This window comes from Coptis chinensis, unplaced genomic scaffold, assembly GCF_015680905.1.
Source record: "Coptis chinensis isolate HL-2020 unplaced genomic scaffold, ASM1568090v1 utg4669_pilon_pilon, whole genome shotgun sequence".
Taxonomy (NCBI): Eukaryota; Viridiplantae; Streptophyta; class Magnoliopsida; order Ranunculales; family Ranunculaceae; genus Coptis; species Coptis chinensis.
Window position 1 is genome coordinate 96,755 of NW_028238156.1, and position 14,722 is coordinate 111,476.

General features: G+C 37.2%; 2 protein-coding genes across 2 annotated transcripts; one reads left to right on the forward strand and one right to left on the reverse strand.

Moving 5' to 3' along the window:
- Positions 1-4,809: 4,809 nt before the first annotated feature.
- LOC147473109 (Subtilase family protein) lies at positions 4,810-7,520 on the reverse strand. Its single transcript, XM_086587800.1, has one exon. It carries the CDS (start codon positions 7,426-7,428, stop codon positions 5,062-5,064), a length of 2,367 nt encoding a protein of 788 aa, XP_086443926.1. The 5' UTR covers positions 7,429-7,520; the 3' UTR covers positions 4,810-5,061.
- A 2,339-nt stretch (positions 7,521-9,859) lies between these two features.
- Positions 9,860-14,623, forward strand: LOC147473110 (uncharacterized). The gene is given in 9 exon segments (XM_086587810.1): positions 9,860-9,999; positions 10,370-10,724; positions 10,726-11,142; positions 11,605-11,700; positions 11,822-11,992; positions 12,145-12,210; positions 13,092-13,157; positions 13,278-13,346; positions 13,952-14,623. Coding segments are annotated over 8 exon segments (1,593 nt in total). The 5' UTR covers positions 9,860-9,999; positions 10,370-10,448; the 3' UTR covers positions 14,384-14,623.
- The last annotated feature ends 99 nt before the right edge of the window (positions 14,624-14,722 follow it).

Below are 14,722 nucleotides of genomic sequence, written 5' to 3' on the forward strand. Positions count from 1 at the left end.
GAAGCAAGACCTGATTGCCAAAAGAATTGTGTCTTCAGGTGTTATGACACGGTAAAATGGTGGCAACAAATTGCTTGTCCTTTTAAGTGCGCTCGTTCTTGTCCTAGATAGACATGGTAAGAATTTTAACCTCGAGTAGATTTGGCAACTAATGTTAGTATGCAGTATGCTACATTGCTACGTAACACATATATACTGCGACTCTGCGAGATATTGGATATTTGTAACACCTTTAATTTCCGTTAAGCAACCTAGAGTGGTCAGTGGTCTTGGGAGTTTAATTTCTTCTTATTAGAGCATGAAACATAAATGCCATTTTCTTGTGTGCAGGCTTTGGCTGATAATTTCGGAGATGCTACAACACATGTGCTTGCAAAATCCAGACTTCCACCCAGGCGTTTACCAAGAAAATAAATCCATTCAACTTTAGTCTAGTGGGAAATAAAGATAAACATATCAACAACAATATATGTATTACTCTTATACGCGTTTCAATATTACTAAATTGTAATGGCATATTCAAGTGAATAAATAAAATTTACTTTCCTTTTTTTCGATCAAGAATAAGATTTACTTTCGAAGCATACAATTTGAATTAACAAATTGAGGATGTTATTGTTATTTTGTTTATCATGATATGTGAGCAATTTCTTATATGATCGTTCATTATATCTAATACTTAATTGGCGTCTTTCTTGATCATTGTTCATACCTTAACATGATGTATTATTAGTAAAAATATCTATTGGAGTATGAATAATCATTGTTTATACCTATTTGAGATATAAACAATCACTATTCATACTTCAACATAATGTATGATAAGTAATAATACATATTGGAGTATGAACAATTGTATGAGGTACGTTCACCTATTTGGGTATGAACAATCATTGTTCATATATCAACATAAGGTGTGAACACTCATTGTTCATAACAAAACGACGAAAAAGGTAAAAATTAGAAAATATTTATTTCAAATCCAAACTATTTGTCCTTACGGGTTATTTCACCTAAAATTTGTCTTCGAGAGTGATTAAAAATTAAAAAAAAGTTGGTTCTGAGAGTAATGAGCCTTGGGACCATTTCCCATAGGCGATGTAGCAAATGAAATTCTACCGTGGGATTTCCATAGGCTTTTTAATGAGAGAAATGATCGAGATAGAAATTAATACAAATTTAATAGGTTAATTGAAAACTTTATTACAAATAAGGTTCTATAGACGTGGGTTTAATCCCCAAGAATCTCCATCAATTTAGAAACAAATTCAAGAGTATAAAATATAAATGTCGTTTGTCGTTTATTAGAAGAAAAAAAAAAGAATAATGGAGAGCAATTGAATGTCCTGTTTCCAAACTCAGTAGTCCTCACTCCCGAACACTCGGACGGGTTGGGCACTCTTTTACTCCTTCTCTTTTTGTGCTATTTTTAGTTCTATTTACAATTTGGAGAAAAGTATTCTTTCTGAAATTGACGTTCTCCTCTTAATTTCCTAAAAAGAAATTGATCTTTTGTTGGTGTTTTCAGTAGCGCTATTGTCTTTGATTAATATTATTAATATCATATTCAGAAGAACTTTGATTACTTTTTCAATGTTTGAGAGATTGTAAATGTCAGGCTGAAATTAACTGGCCTTTATGTCTTATTTGAAACTCCTAATGGATATATATAATATTATTTTGTTGTTCTCCAGTTTACTTATGAATTTCTGAGTTATTACAATATTTACGAATACTATTAATGAGACACTATATTATGGTGGTGCTTAGTAATATATCTCATTTTATCTTTTTTTTTTTTTTTTAAAAGATGGTATAATCAAACATCATCGGTTGCATTCAAATTGGTCGGTGCTATAATTTATTTCATTCAGGGCACAATAGTTCTGCCAATTTGAAATTTCATGAGCTGTTAAGTACCGTGAGTGATGGGTGTGACTTAGCAGCACAAACATTTGCTAAGTAATTGCTAATCAAGCAAATTACAAAATACATAGAGCCTCTGTGCCGAAGCCAAATTTCAAAATTATAAGCTCAAAGCAACCCTCAGTGGGGGATCATTGGGTCATCATGCAGCCTTAACAGTGTACGACAACATTTACAAAGCACATCTAAAGCCGACTGTCAAGATTGGAATAAACAATGAAGAAAATGACTCAACAAAACCAGAATGTCTATATGGTTTCCTAACAATTCACAATGCATGGAAAGCATCGATTAAATACTATTTGAAATTTATAAGATTAGTAAGATTAATAAAGATTTCCGAGTAAATTATGACTTTATGTAATACACTAACGATTGACATTAGTCATTACTTTACATGTGCTTTCCATTAGTGAGAATATAATTAACATAAACATGTAACAGTACTGTAAAAGAAAATGTGTACAAATTCCCACATATGACAACCATTTAAAAATAGTTAAATGTATAACACATAGACAACATAATAAGCACCTCATAACCAACTGTGCCTTTGGGTTATAGTGTTAGGGCATCTCCAATGGGGGGTGTAAAATTACACCTCCACATAGGCTCTACCTAGGTGCCATTAGGATTTTACAATTCTAATTGTAAATTATTGTATAGCTCATAAATATCCACTCACAAAATCCAACAGTAATTAAGGGAAAATTTTATCGAATCCTCCACCACCAAGTTCCTCCATATATTCAAACACTTTGCTATGGATAATATTCATTCTCAGATTTGTTTTAGAAGTTACTTTCATACAAACTTAATTTTGGATCTAACATCATGAAAGTCTACATAGTGAAAGAGTAGAATTGTCATTGTACATGCACTAACCGGACGGCATCTAATCAAAGAGAGGGATAACTTGGTCCTGATGTCAAATTGGGGGTGGAGGGAAGTGTAATTGGCAAACCTGGGGTGGGGTGGGGAAATCTTAAAAACTGTAAAAAGTTTAAAACAAAAACAAAATGGAGTAACACCTAAGCAGTTAAAATCGGTTTTCGGAGGTAATCGGTCTAGGAGCGATATGCGATTAATCGGTGATTTAATCGGTTTAATATTATTATATCTAAATATACAATTATACCTTCAAAATACAAAATACCAACAACATTCAACTCAATAATTAAGAAACATTATAATAAAAATTGTAAATTATAATATTTTTGAATAATCTCATATTCTTTGAAACTAAATATCTCCTAAAAATACATCCCATATTCTTTCAAATTAAAGAAAGTAGGTCTCTTATCAAGCTAAATAAGTAAAAGTGGTTAAAATTTCCTCTATCGATGTCTTCACCAAGTTCATTCCAGAACGTCACCCTCCTTCCAAGTGTCAAATCCCCCTCCCTTTCATTCCTTAAATCTGATACTGACAAGTTTAATTATGTGGTTCTAAACTCAAAATTATACAGTCTGATACTGACAAGCTTGACTATATAGCATTATAGCTACATCTATTGTAAAAACATTTACAATCCATAATCGGTTCTCTCTTAGATTAACCACCAAACCATTCAAGTCCTCAATGATTTATTCAACTAGCTATTCACAATGACACTCTCTTAAATCTTCATACATCCAGTCAATAATCAAATATCCAAAAAAAAACAATTATAACAACAATGCGTACCCAAAGTCAAGATGATCCACTAAACTCGAATTCAAACCAAAACCTGCAAATACAAAATGTATGAGAGTTGGGTGTTCAGATTTGTTACCTCTTGAAATTTCTAAAATAAAAACGCCATCTCAATCCAACCTCTCTCTCAATTCTTCAACACTCTAAACCCTACTGATATTTAACTGAGAAATGCTTATAACATATCATATCTCTATATAATATGTTTTCTCTCTCCTCACATCTCTCGGGAGTACATGGTGGTGATTAGATCGGGGTGGGTAAATGCATCTAGTTGGGGAAGAAGGGGGAAGCACGGTCTGTTTTTTAACTGTTTGGGTTCCGGTAATATCGGCGGATTTTTTTTCTCATTTCTCCGAGATTCTCTGAGAAATCGGTGTTCTCGGTCGTTTGGCCGAATAAATTGGGAACTGAGTAGTCACTAATAAATCGGAAAAAAATGTATCGCTCAACCCCCCGATTTAATCCGATTTTAACTGCTTAGAGTAGCACAATGGATATCTAATTACTTAATTAGAATGCTATTGGGCTTCACCGGGCTGTATTATACTATGTAATATAAAAGTCATGTAAGAAGTGAGCCCATGGAACAACCCAATGAGCATTTAAATAGAACGATATTGGGGCTCCAGGAGTCCAGGTGCGGTAGGGCTGCCCCTTTTCTTTTCTTTTTTGGGTTATTTGGTAGGGCATGTCTTCCCCAGGTCGTATGGTGCGGTAATACATTTGGATCAGTACTTTTGATGCAAACACACAAGTTGGTTCAAGTGGCCCAGAATTGAAGACCTGGCACCATAATTTAACCTATTTGAGGGCTGTCTCCCTTACAGTTCTTATGGGAGAAAACTACAAGTGATTCAAGTTAAAGTACCGCATCAAGTGAGCAGAGCGAACAGTTCTTGGGCCTAGGGGGGGTCCAGAATGTAACTTGACCCCGACTGTCTGTCTGTCTGTCTCGTCCTTTTTCTCTCCAATTTCTCCTCTCCTCTCTCTGCAGCTCCACTACAGCTTTGTAGTAATCTAGTCTCTAGATCTCTAGATATTAAGCACTACAGACATGTAATTTTGCAGTACTACCAACTATAAAAGAAGTTAAAGTGTAAAACAAGGCCAGAAATCTGTAAGATTAAGAAAAGTTTGTAAACAGTAACATCACCAAGGATGGCAAGGAAGGCCAATGGGCACAAGTTGCATTAAACAAAGCAGTTCAATTGATGTTTGTAATAAAGAAAGAGAACAAGGAGAATCTTATTAGCCTTGTTTTGTTTACTCTATTCTTTGGCACACAATACCATTTTCCATTTTCTACAAACAAAACAACATTCTTCATCTTATAATGAAGGTCTTGTTTACAGATGGTACACTATTAATATAACATATTTAACATAGTACATAATCAAGATTATGAAAACCCCCTACATAGCCTTAAAATTCTAAAACTTACATGGGTTGTTGCATTGTTACTACAATAGGACTAGTGACCACATGCTTCCCATCTTTCCACACTAATGATCCACTCCTCATACTGCTGCTCCCTGGAGTGAGCTGAACAGCAGTTGCTTGCACCCTCACTACAAAATTCAGCTTCTGTCCTACTCTCCTGAACGCAAGTTTTGTTGGCTCCACGGTCACTGTGGCTCCGCTTGGAGGTTCGACTGTAACTTGGTATATCGACTTTGGATCCCCAACATTGGTAACTGTTCGAATAAAATGTGTTGACATCCTCTTCTTTCCGTATTGTTGGAAGACTGCAGACAATGCAGGGAAATTCAAATTCCCTACATGACCCGCCCTATGGGCATCACGACAACCAGCATTCCTTCTTGTAATCACATTGATGTTCGTGTTAGTGTAATTTGAATTACACAAAAAATCCACATAGTCATACATTGATATGTCGTAGACTAATCCAGGATCCATGGCTTTTGGGGGGTTCACATGACCTGCTCCGTAATCATACACAGTCGACGTGTTTCCAGTTGATTCATCGAGCATTGTTTCCCCTCTATTGTCCACCTTATACGCTGTAGTCATCAAACCAGATCGAATTGCAGCTGGACTCCATTCGGGATGAGCTGCTTTTAGCAATGCCGCTAGGCCAGAAACATGTGGGCAAGCCATGGAAGTTCCAGAGAGTATGTTAAACTCAGTTTTCCGCTTATCCGATGGGAGACTTGAAGGTCCTACATTGTCTGGCCAAGCTGCAAGTATATTCAATCCGGGAGCAATTACTTCAGGCTTCAAGATTTCAGGTGTCTCTGAATTAGGTCCTCGAGCTGAGAAAGAAGCCACCACAGGTGCAGGGTGAACCCTGACTCGAGTCCCCTTAAACAAAATCGTTGCCATTGGTAGTGATCCACTTTTAGAGCCCCTACCCATGTATTTCCTGATTTCATCACCTGCTAATGCACCTACAGAAGTAGCAGGCAAAACATGGCAATCTGCCACCAAGCCTTCTCCATCAAATACTCCATTAGCCAAAATCATTCCAGCTCCTCCTGCTTTCTTCACTACTAGTCCTTTCGCTGCTCTTGAATTGATTCCTCGGTCACATAAAACGATCTTCCCTCTAACTAATTTCGGGTCTAAAGAGCCTTCTAAACAAAGTGAAGAAGAGTATCCATCACCACCTTCATTCCCAGCATAAATGAGAGGATACATCTTGTCTACTGCTAAACCAGGACCTGGATAAAGGCTAGCTCCAGGAAGCAATCTCCCATTTCCAAGCTTCACATAAGCTGGAAAATCTCTATCAATCGTACCAGCACCAACCGTCGTCACCCACGGCGCCACATTCGTCACCGTGAGTCCACCAGGACCACCATTACCTGCCGAAACGGATACAAAAACACCATGATCAACCGCTCCAAATGCGCCAATCGCAATAGTATCCAAATAATAAGGCACTACAACCCCACCGACACTAAGCGAAATAACATCCACACCATCCGACACAGCAGCATCAAACGCAGCAAGAATATCAGCATCATAACATCCAGTGTTCCAACACACCTTATAAGCAGCAAGGCGAGCCTTCGGGGCCATACCAGCCGCTACACCTCGCGCATACCCCATTGCCGATGCCGGAAAAACATACCGTCCAGCCGCAATGGAAGCCGTATGCGTGCCGTGACCGTCTGAATCTCTGGCTGACCGATACTCTGACGTCTCATTCATCCTCCCATTGGTGGCCTCATAACCAGCACAGAAATACTTGGCTCCAATCAATTTCCTGTTACAAGAAGCTGGTGTGAAATCTTTACCAGTTAAACACTCTCCTTTCCACTTCAAGGGCACTGAACTAAGTCCACGATCATTGAAACTCTCACGTTCAGGCCAAATGCCAGTATCAATAACACCAATTACAAGATCAGATCCGAAATCAGTCTCTTTAAGTAATCCAGTTCTGTCTGTTGTTTCTAAACCAAGAAACTGAGGTGATCTAGTTGTTTGAATCTGTCGTACTTGTTCTGGAATGACAGCAATTACACCTGAGACAGTTTGAAGTTTCTCTACTTCTAAAGGTGTTAGCTTTACTGAAAAACCGTGGAAAACTTTGTCGTAAGTGTGAAGAATTCGAGTTTCCAATTCTTTTTTTTGGTTTGGTAAGTGGGAAGAGAGTGAATTGAGTGATGATTCGTACCAGTGTTTGTGTGTTGGAAATACTGATGGTTTTGCGTCGTATTGAACTCGTACTATGTACGTGTTATGTTGTTGGTCAGTGTCTAAATCTGCTTCAACAGAAATGAGGAAGATGATTATGAACAAGGAGAGAAATGTGATTTGAGGAGAGTGATGAATCGCCATTAGAGAGAAGGCAAGAAAAAACAGGTTTGCTCTGTTTTCTGGCAAAAAAGTGAGAGATACAAATTTAAACAAACAAGTTGTGAGTGAGTGAGTGAGTGAAGTGTGTTTAGTGTTTTAATTAATATAATTTTTTGTGGATTATGATGTGGCTTTTTCTATTGATGGGAAAGAAAGAAAATGGTTGCTTTTTGCTTTGTTTTGGTTTTTTTTGACCTTTTTCAGTACAACTACTTAATCGTCTTCTAGTGCACCAGCACAGAATGTTCCCTCCTATTATAAAAAGAAATTTCACTTGAAGTAGTTCTGAAATTATAGTAAAAAAAAAATAAACCAACAATTTTGTTAATTGATATTTCAAACCTTAAGGCAGTAGTAGCCCATATAAATTATGCAAAAGCTTGTATTCAGTTTGATTTTTGGACCGCCAAAATTTCAAAAATTATGATTGATTGAAAAACAAAAAAAGGATTGATGAAAACGTAAAGAGTTAATGACCAATGATGACCTTGTCACTCACTATAATAAAAGCAAACGCGTTTCTCAATTCGCAGCAGCAGGACAGTTTTCTAGCTGGATTGCTCGAGTAGTTTGTCCCGTGCATCAATAAAGCTTGGATTCTTCAGATGATCCACACCCACACGTGTCATTTAGTTTTCACGTGACCTTTGCTTGTTCTGTTGTGCACTCAAATCTTCAGATGAGCAAGGGAGCTATCAAACAAGCAGCATCAACGTACTGATTTTTGGGCCTTTATCGGGCTTGAGTTTCGTCTGATATATCATGGGTACCCATAATAAGAGACGACCATTTCAATTTACTAGTTACACTGCCACACTGGTACAGTTAGACTTCCATGTCTGGCGTTGGAAGTGCTATGAATCTCTTCAACTACTCGTCAACATTTGTTGTTTAATTCCATTGAAAGGTTGGAAACTTTCATAGATTATTCAATATATCAATCTACCCAAGTACGAATCTAGTTTTCTCCATTATTTCCTCCTCAGTGTTATTAATTTGCTGTGTCCCTCAGCCACTTGTCATATTTGCATAATGCAAATTACGGGGCCAAACCATTTATAACCTGCAGGCCCACAATATGGATGCAATTTTTTTTTTGGAAAGAATATATTTTATTTGATGTCTAAAATAAATCATATGTAAAAAGATTTCAAGTCTACAAATTGTGTGGCAAGCCCATTATGAATATCAAAACCAATCCTTTTCTTATACACATATTGGACTAGATATCTTTTCACATTGATGTCTAATACCTTCTGCAACCTGCTAAGCAACTTAACCGCTTTCCATACCAAGAAACCAAAAGAGTCAAATAGGACGAAGTAATGTTGGTTAGCTACACAGGCTTTTTAATGTTTATCCACCTTCATTGTAACTGTGCTATTGGCTGCTTCTCTTATCTTAAAGCAAGGGATGGATCTAGGAGTTGGCTGACCCTGGCTATAGCCCTCCTTTGCTCTAAAAAAAAAATTTAGTGGCTGTTCATAATTTATACTCCAAAAAAAAAAAAAAAAAAAAAAAAAAGAACAATAGTGTGAATTAGTGCTAATAGCTCCTGGTGGAGAACCCTGCATCCGCCCTTGCCTCAAAGACTCCATTACAAAATACTACTATTTGAGATATTCTTGTAATGTCGACGCATGCGTGTTTTCCTAAACCCTATTTATATAGTTATTTATTTATTTTATGCGCGTTACAAGCTCTTTTTGAATAGCAAACCCAATCCTCCAAACCACATATTTGTTATAGTTAGTTGTCATCACATTGTTGCCAATTATTTTTTGCAACCTCTCAAGTAACTCAATAATTTTTTACACTAAAAAGTCAAACGTATCAAACGCAATTGAGAGGAAGCACCGTCACATTTTTATTTTTATTTTTGGCTAAAAACGGACTGCATCAGTTTCTGAAAAATGAGTGTGGTCTTGTTGTCATGGGCCTCCCGATTAGTGGATATCCCTTTACAAATGAAAATGTTAAGCAAAGAGCACTACATTCTTATTATCACTACAAACTGAGCGTGCTTTATAGCCAGTTTTGTTGCCCAAAATTCAGCTTCTTTAGAGTTTAGACCACTTTTTTTTTTTGTGTTTGGGTAAAAAAAGAAAGTGACGCCTTAGAATTATTATAGACCACTTTTGCCGGATTTAAAGGCCTTTTTAATGGAAATTTGGGCCCTTGTTCAGCCATTTCAGAGTGTAGGGTTCATCTATAAAAGCCCATACAGATGGTGCGTCCAAATTTCGGAACGAGAGTGTGTTAGTCAATGCAGTCTAAACCCACCACTCTCACTGAAGTGCAACTTCCCCGCGTAATCCGGGAGAAATCAAGACTCCTGTCCCGTAATGACTGCTATACCCACGTCGTTCTTCAATCAAGTGGGTGCATACTAAGGATAATACTGGAATAAAAGATTCTTCCCTATTAATAAACCACACAAAAATCTCCAAACGGTTTCAAGCAGAACAGAAATTCGATTACGTGGACTAATAACAGCACGACGCGAGTAGAAAACTTTGAAGAAGTAGTTCAACTTTAATAAGCTATAAATGTGTCAGTTATTCTCTACCATCTTTTTTTTTCTCCTCATTCTTGTTAGCTATTTTACACTCTCTGTTGTAAGTTGGTCCTCATTTCTCTTATAATACTTTTCTTTCGTCCATATTTTGTTTTTCAGCATTTGCATCAACTGTGTAACACTAAAGTAGCTGTTTTATAATTTTTCACTATAGTTTAGCTGATATTTTGACTTGTGTGTGATTTTTTGTTCCATGGGGATGTTTGCAAGTGTTAATGAGGGCTTGATTGGTGGTATTTTTGAAAGAAAGATCAAATTTGATTCTGTTTTTTTAATGGTCCTTAGTTTAGGTAGTTAAAAATGACTCCAGACTAAATTGTTACTAATTTTGTTTTGCACTTGAAGTTAGGAGCCAAGAGATTTTGAGAAGAAGAGAATTCTTTAATTCCGGCCAACTTCTTATTGCTGTCGAAGAGGAGCTGTTATGGATGAGTTTCTCCATCAATTTCTTTCCTCCTCACCTTGGTCAGATGTAAAGGCGACTGAAAGGTCATCTTGGATTGGAAATGGACTACTATTTGATACAATGGGAGCATATGGGGAGGATGAAGAGAACATTACTCAAAGCTTGATTCCTTCAAGTCTTATTGTAGACAATTTAATCACTCAAAAAACTTCTGATTTTGCTAGTGAGGATTCAAGTTTTGATCTCGAAAAAAGTTTACGTTCTGGAGAATCCAAACCAAGGGGGCACAGGCCATGGGAGCAAGCTCTCATTGCTGGGTGTCCTGGATGGTAACCCTAAGCCAAGCTACCTGGATATGCAGTCAAACACAAGCTCAACCTTGGGCGCACTAAATCAACCAGAGATAACGCCTGTGCTAGTTGATCCAGCTAACTCTTCTAGTGTACAACCTGAATCTGGCTCTGTTGGAAGCAATGACAGTGAATTATCAGAGATTCATCCCCCAATTATAGATTCCCACTGCCGTAGTTCTGTCCCACAGTTATGGCCGCCGTCTTATAGAGGTGTTTCTTCCCTGTTCCCTGTCGTGGGGGAAGATAAACCACAAGGTTTTGGTTTACAGAGACAATATGTGGAAACTGATGCTGCTGTGTTGGGCAGCAAATATTTCAACGATACTATACAACAAGGAAACCTGCCTGCTTCGTTACCTGTAAATGTCTAACACTGTTATCCTCCTATATAGTTTATGAAATAAAAACAGATGCTGCAATGTGTGTGTGTGTGTGTGTATATATATATCACAGTCCTTATAATGCCCTACTATATGTCTGCTCACCAGTTGGTCAGGATCATCCAATCATTTGTTAATAGCCTAAAGTTGTGACACCCCAAATCCCTTTGTTCACAATCTTTTCATCTAATGTAGTGAATTCTTCATTAACCATCCAAATGAAATAATTCCAGTAGACTTGATTGCTTAGATAGTTTTTTTCTAGAATGGAGTACGTGAGAGTAACTCCATTAATTTGGATGATCTTGATTAATAAGGCATATGTGGTTCTATGGTGAAGTAGCAAGAAGGTACTGCCCAATGTAGAGAACCATCTAATAGTATATTTCTTTGATAGAGCTTATCCTATCATAAAAATAAATCCTGTGCTTTTATGTTCAGGAGCAGAATGAGATGAACAACCACTATATGTGTTCCTTTGCTGCTGGACACCAGATTCCACTAGGAAGAACAGCTGAAATACACTCTCAGATGCAAGTTCGTCATATACTCCACTCTTTATAAACTATAGATCTCGCCTTTCTACATTTTGTTATTTGTAAAGTGTTACTCTGTTCTGGTTTTAATTATTTTTCTTTTTCGAACACATGATACCCAGTTGTCATATTTGGCGAGAGGAAATTCAATCAAGCATTATGCAGACCAGACTCCCATACCTCAGCTACCACATACCCCTAATACTGCTTCTGGCGATTGTAATGGAGCTGCAAAGCATCGTGTGAGAGCTCGTAGGGGGCAAGCAACCGATCCACATAGTATTGCTGAAAGGGTCAGTATTTTGATAGCTTATTGATTTTCGTTTCCTGTTTGTTCTTTTCTATTTAAGTAACTAGGGTACCCTTAGAATCAAAACATGCTCTATTTCTTGTAGTTCTCAAAATTTTATTTCTTTATGTTGTTTGGTGTAATAATTTGATGCAGCTTCGGAGAGAGAAAATAGCTGAGAGGATGAAGAATCTCCAAGAACTTGTTCCGAGCTCTAATAAGGTACCTTAATATTACTATTGTATCAGGTGTCAGAAATCTGCCTTGGGATGAAAAAACAAAAGATCTTATGCATTTCACCTTTCTTTTAGGAAAACTGAGGGTAGTTCTATGTTTCAGATCTACATTGCATAAGTTGCAGTGTGTACACATGTTATCTTCCTAAGTCACATTGACACAGATGAGCGTGTCGGTGTCTGACACGGCGACCTATATAAGTAGGACACAGGGACACAGCCAATTTTGAATTACAAATGTTACTATTCTTTAGTTATTACGCAACTATTACTGGGTTCAGGGCCTTACAAAGCGCCTCCTTACAAATAAGTAACTGTGAAAGTGGCATATCTTGGAGTTGTGACTATGTTAATTGATTATTTTCTCATGCTTTTTGGGTAGGGTGTTGAAGAAATCCTAGTTAGAAATCATATGTACGTGTCTGTGTGTCCGACACGTTTTTTTTATATAAGAATATGAAGTGTCTATGTTACACAGCTAATTTGCCATTTTAGTTTTTTTTGTTGATTATAAAACCCTTACTGCTATTCTGGTATGCGATGTTGGACACATAGTGTCCATGGTAACAACAAATAAATGTAAATCTCCTTACCTAAGTTAGCTAGTTCTTATTGAAATGGAGAAAATGATGTTGAAATGAGCAAAATAAAATTCGAGTTAATTTCAGATCCTTCTTAAACTGCAGTAGTAGTGCCTTGTCGACTGACTGATGCTTGTTTGCCTTTTCAAATAATGCTCTGTATTTTCAGTATCCATGTAATGTTCCTTCTTATTTGTGTTTCTCTATAGATAATACCTGATATAGGTGCTTTGTATCATTTCAAGGGCATGAATCCACTGATATTCCATTTAACACGTGTATGCAGACAGATAAAGCATCTATGCTTGATGAGATCATCGAGTATGTGAAGTTTCTTCAGCTTCAAGTAAAGGTCCGGAAAAGATTAACTTTTTAGTCACTGTATTATAAGTACTCGTCATGTCTAAGTCAATTAGCAAGAACTTCACTTTTTATCAGCATATCCTGGGTTTTCTGATATACTACATGGCAGGTTCTCAGCATGAGCCGGCTTGGGGCAGCAGGGGCGGTTGTTCCACTCATTACAGACAGCCGAGCTGAGGTGCAACACCTTATTTTTTTTGGTCAGATATATCTGAATTTGGTATCCATTTTATTATCTGAAAAACAAACTCAAGTAGGTCCTCTTTAATTTGTTTCCTAATGTGTTTACAATTTGGTAATCGTTTTCTTTTTCTCAGTTTTCAAGTAAATGTTGATATACTAATGTTGCCACTGTAATAATGTAGATTACGTCACTGCCATTATTTTGATCAGCGTTCATTCATCTGTTAGAAACTCAACTACAAACATGAACCAACTAAACTGGAAAAACAAAGCATATGTCCAATTAAAACCACATTATAGAACAAGTATTTTCAGCCATGGAGGGGTACCTATTACTGATACTGTTTGTGTAAACAAGTGGGGAAGTTTCAAGGAGCATCTTCTCGCTCCCCATCCCCACATAAAACGCCAAAATATTACTGGTTCAAGAGTATCCTAGCTACACTTTGAGTTTAGTATTTGTAAGTTCAGTGTCATATTCTATATTCTATGTAATTGCACTTCATTCAGTGTAATAAAACATCTAAGATCCGCAAATTTTTCTGAAGTGAATTGCTAATTTGCTAAGGGAACACTCATCTCAGATTATTTCTTTTACAGGGATCTACTGGACTTCATCTGTCACAGTCAACTGGTCGGGGTGTCAATCCTTTCAAATCTCCTGATGACCTGGCGTTTGAGGAAGAAGTCGTGAAGCTGATGGAATCGGATATGACTGCAGCAATGCAATTTCTTCTGAGCAAAGGACTGTGTTTTATGCCCATTGCCCTTGCAGCTGCCATATCTGGCAGTAAAGCATCACCGAGCTCTGTTTCTGCCAATGAAAAGGAAAGCATCTTGACCAATGGCCTTGCTCATCATAATAATTGCCAGCCTAGCGTTGGGACAGGTCAGAGATGTTTTGATGGCGACAACGGATTAAAGGACAGTATGAATGGTATTTGCAGAGAAGAAGATACTCCAACCAAAGGTTGCGACGTAACAATGATAAAAAGAGAGGGAGTTAATTCAATACCAATACAAGAGAAATGAAACCTGAGAAGGCGTAATTTAGTCGAACCTCCCTCCCCCTAGGTTTCACTAGAAAAGTAGAGTAGTAACTAAGTTCGCATATAATCTACAGAACTATTTTGTTTCTCCCTTCCATTTTGCTTACGCGACATTCAGGTTCACACTGTAAAGATTTCAGTGTAGATACAGGCATAAAACATACTATAGCACTTAGATATATGCATATTTCAGAGAAATAAAAGAGAATAATCTGTTCGGGGCGTTCTCCTGTAGCTTGATCATGCATGACTGATTTGATTGTTTGGAGTTGACATCCATCTTTACTAAGGTCATAAACAATGCAATGAACTGATACTTCTG

Bases quoted from the DNA above. Each gene is read 5' to 3' on its own strand.
- LOC147473109 (XM_086587800.1), bottom strand. From the start codon at position 7,428: ATGGCGATTCATCACTCTCCTCAAATCACATTTCTCTCCTTGTTCATA.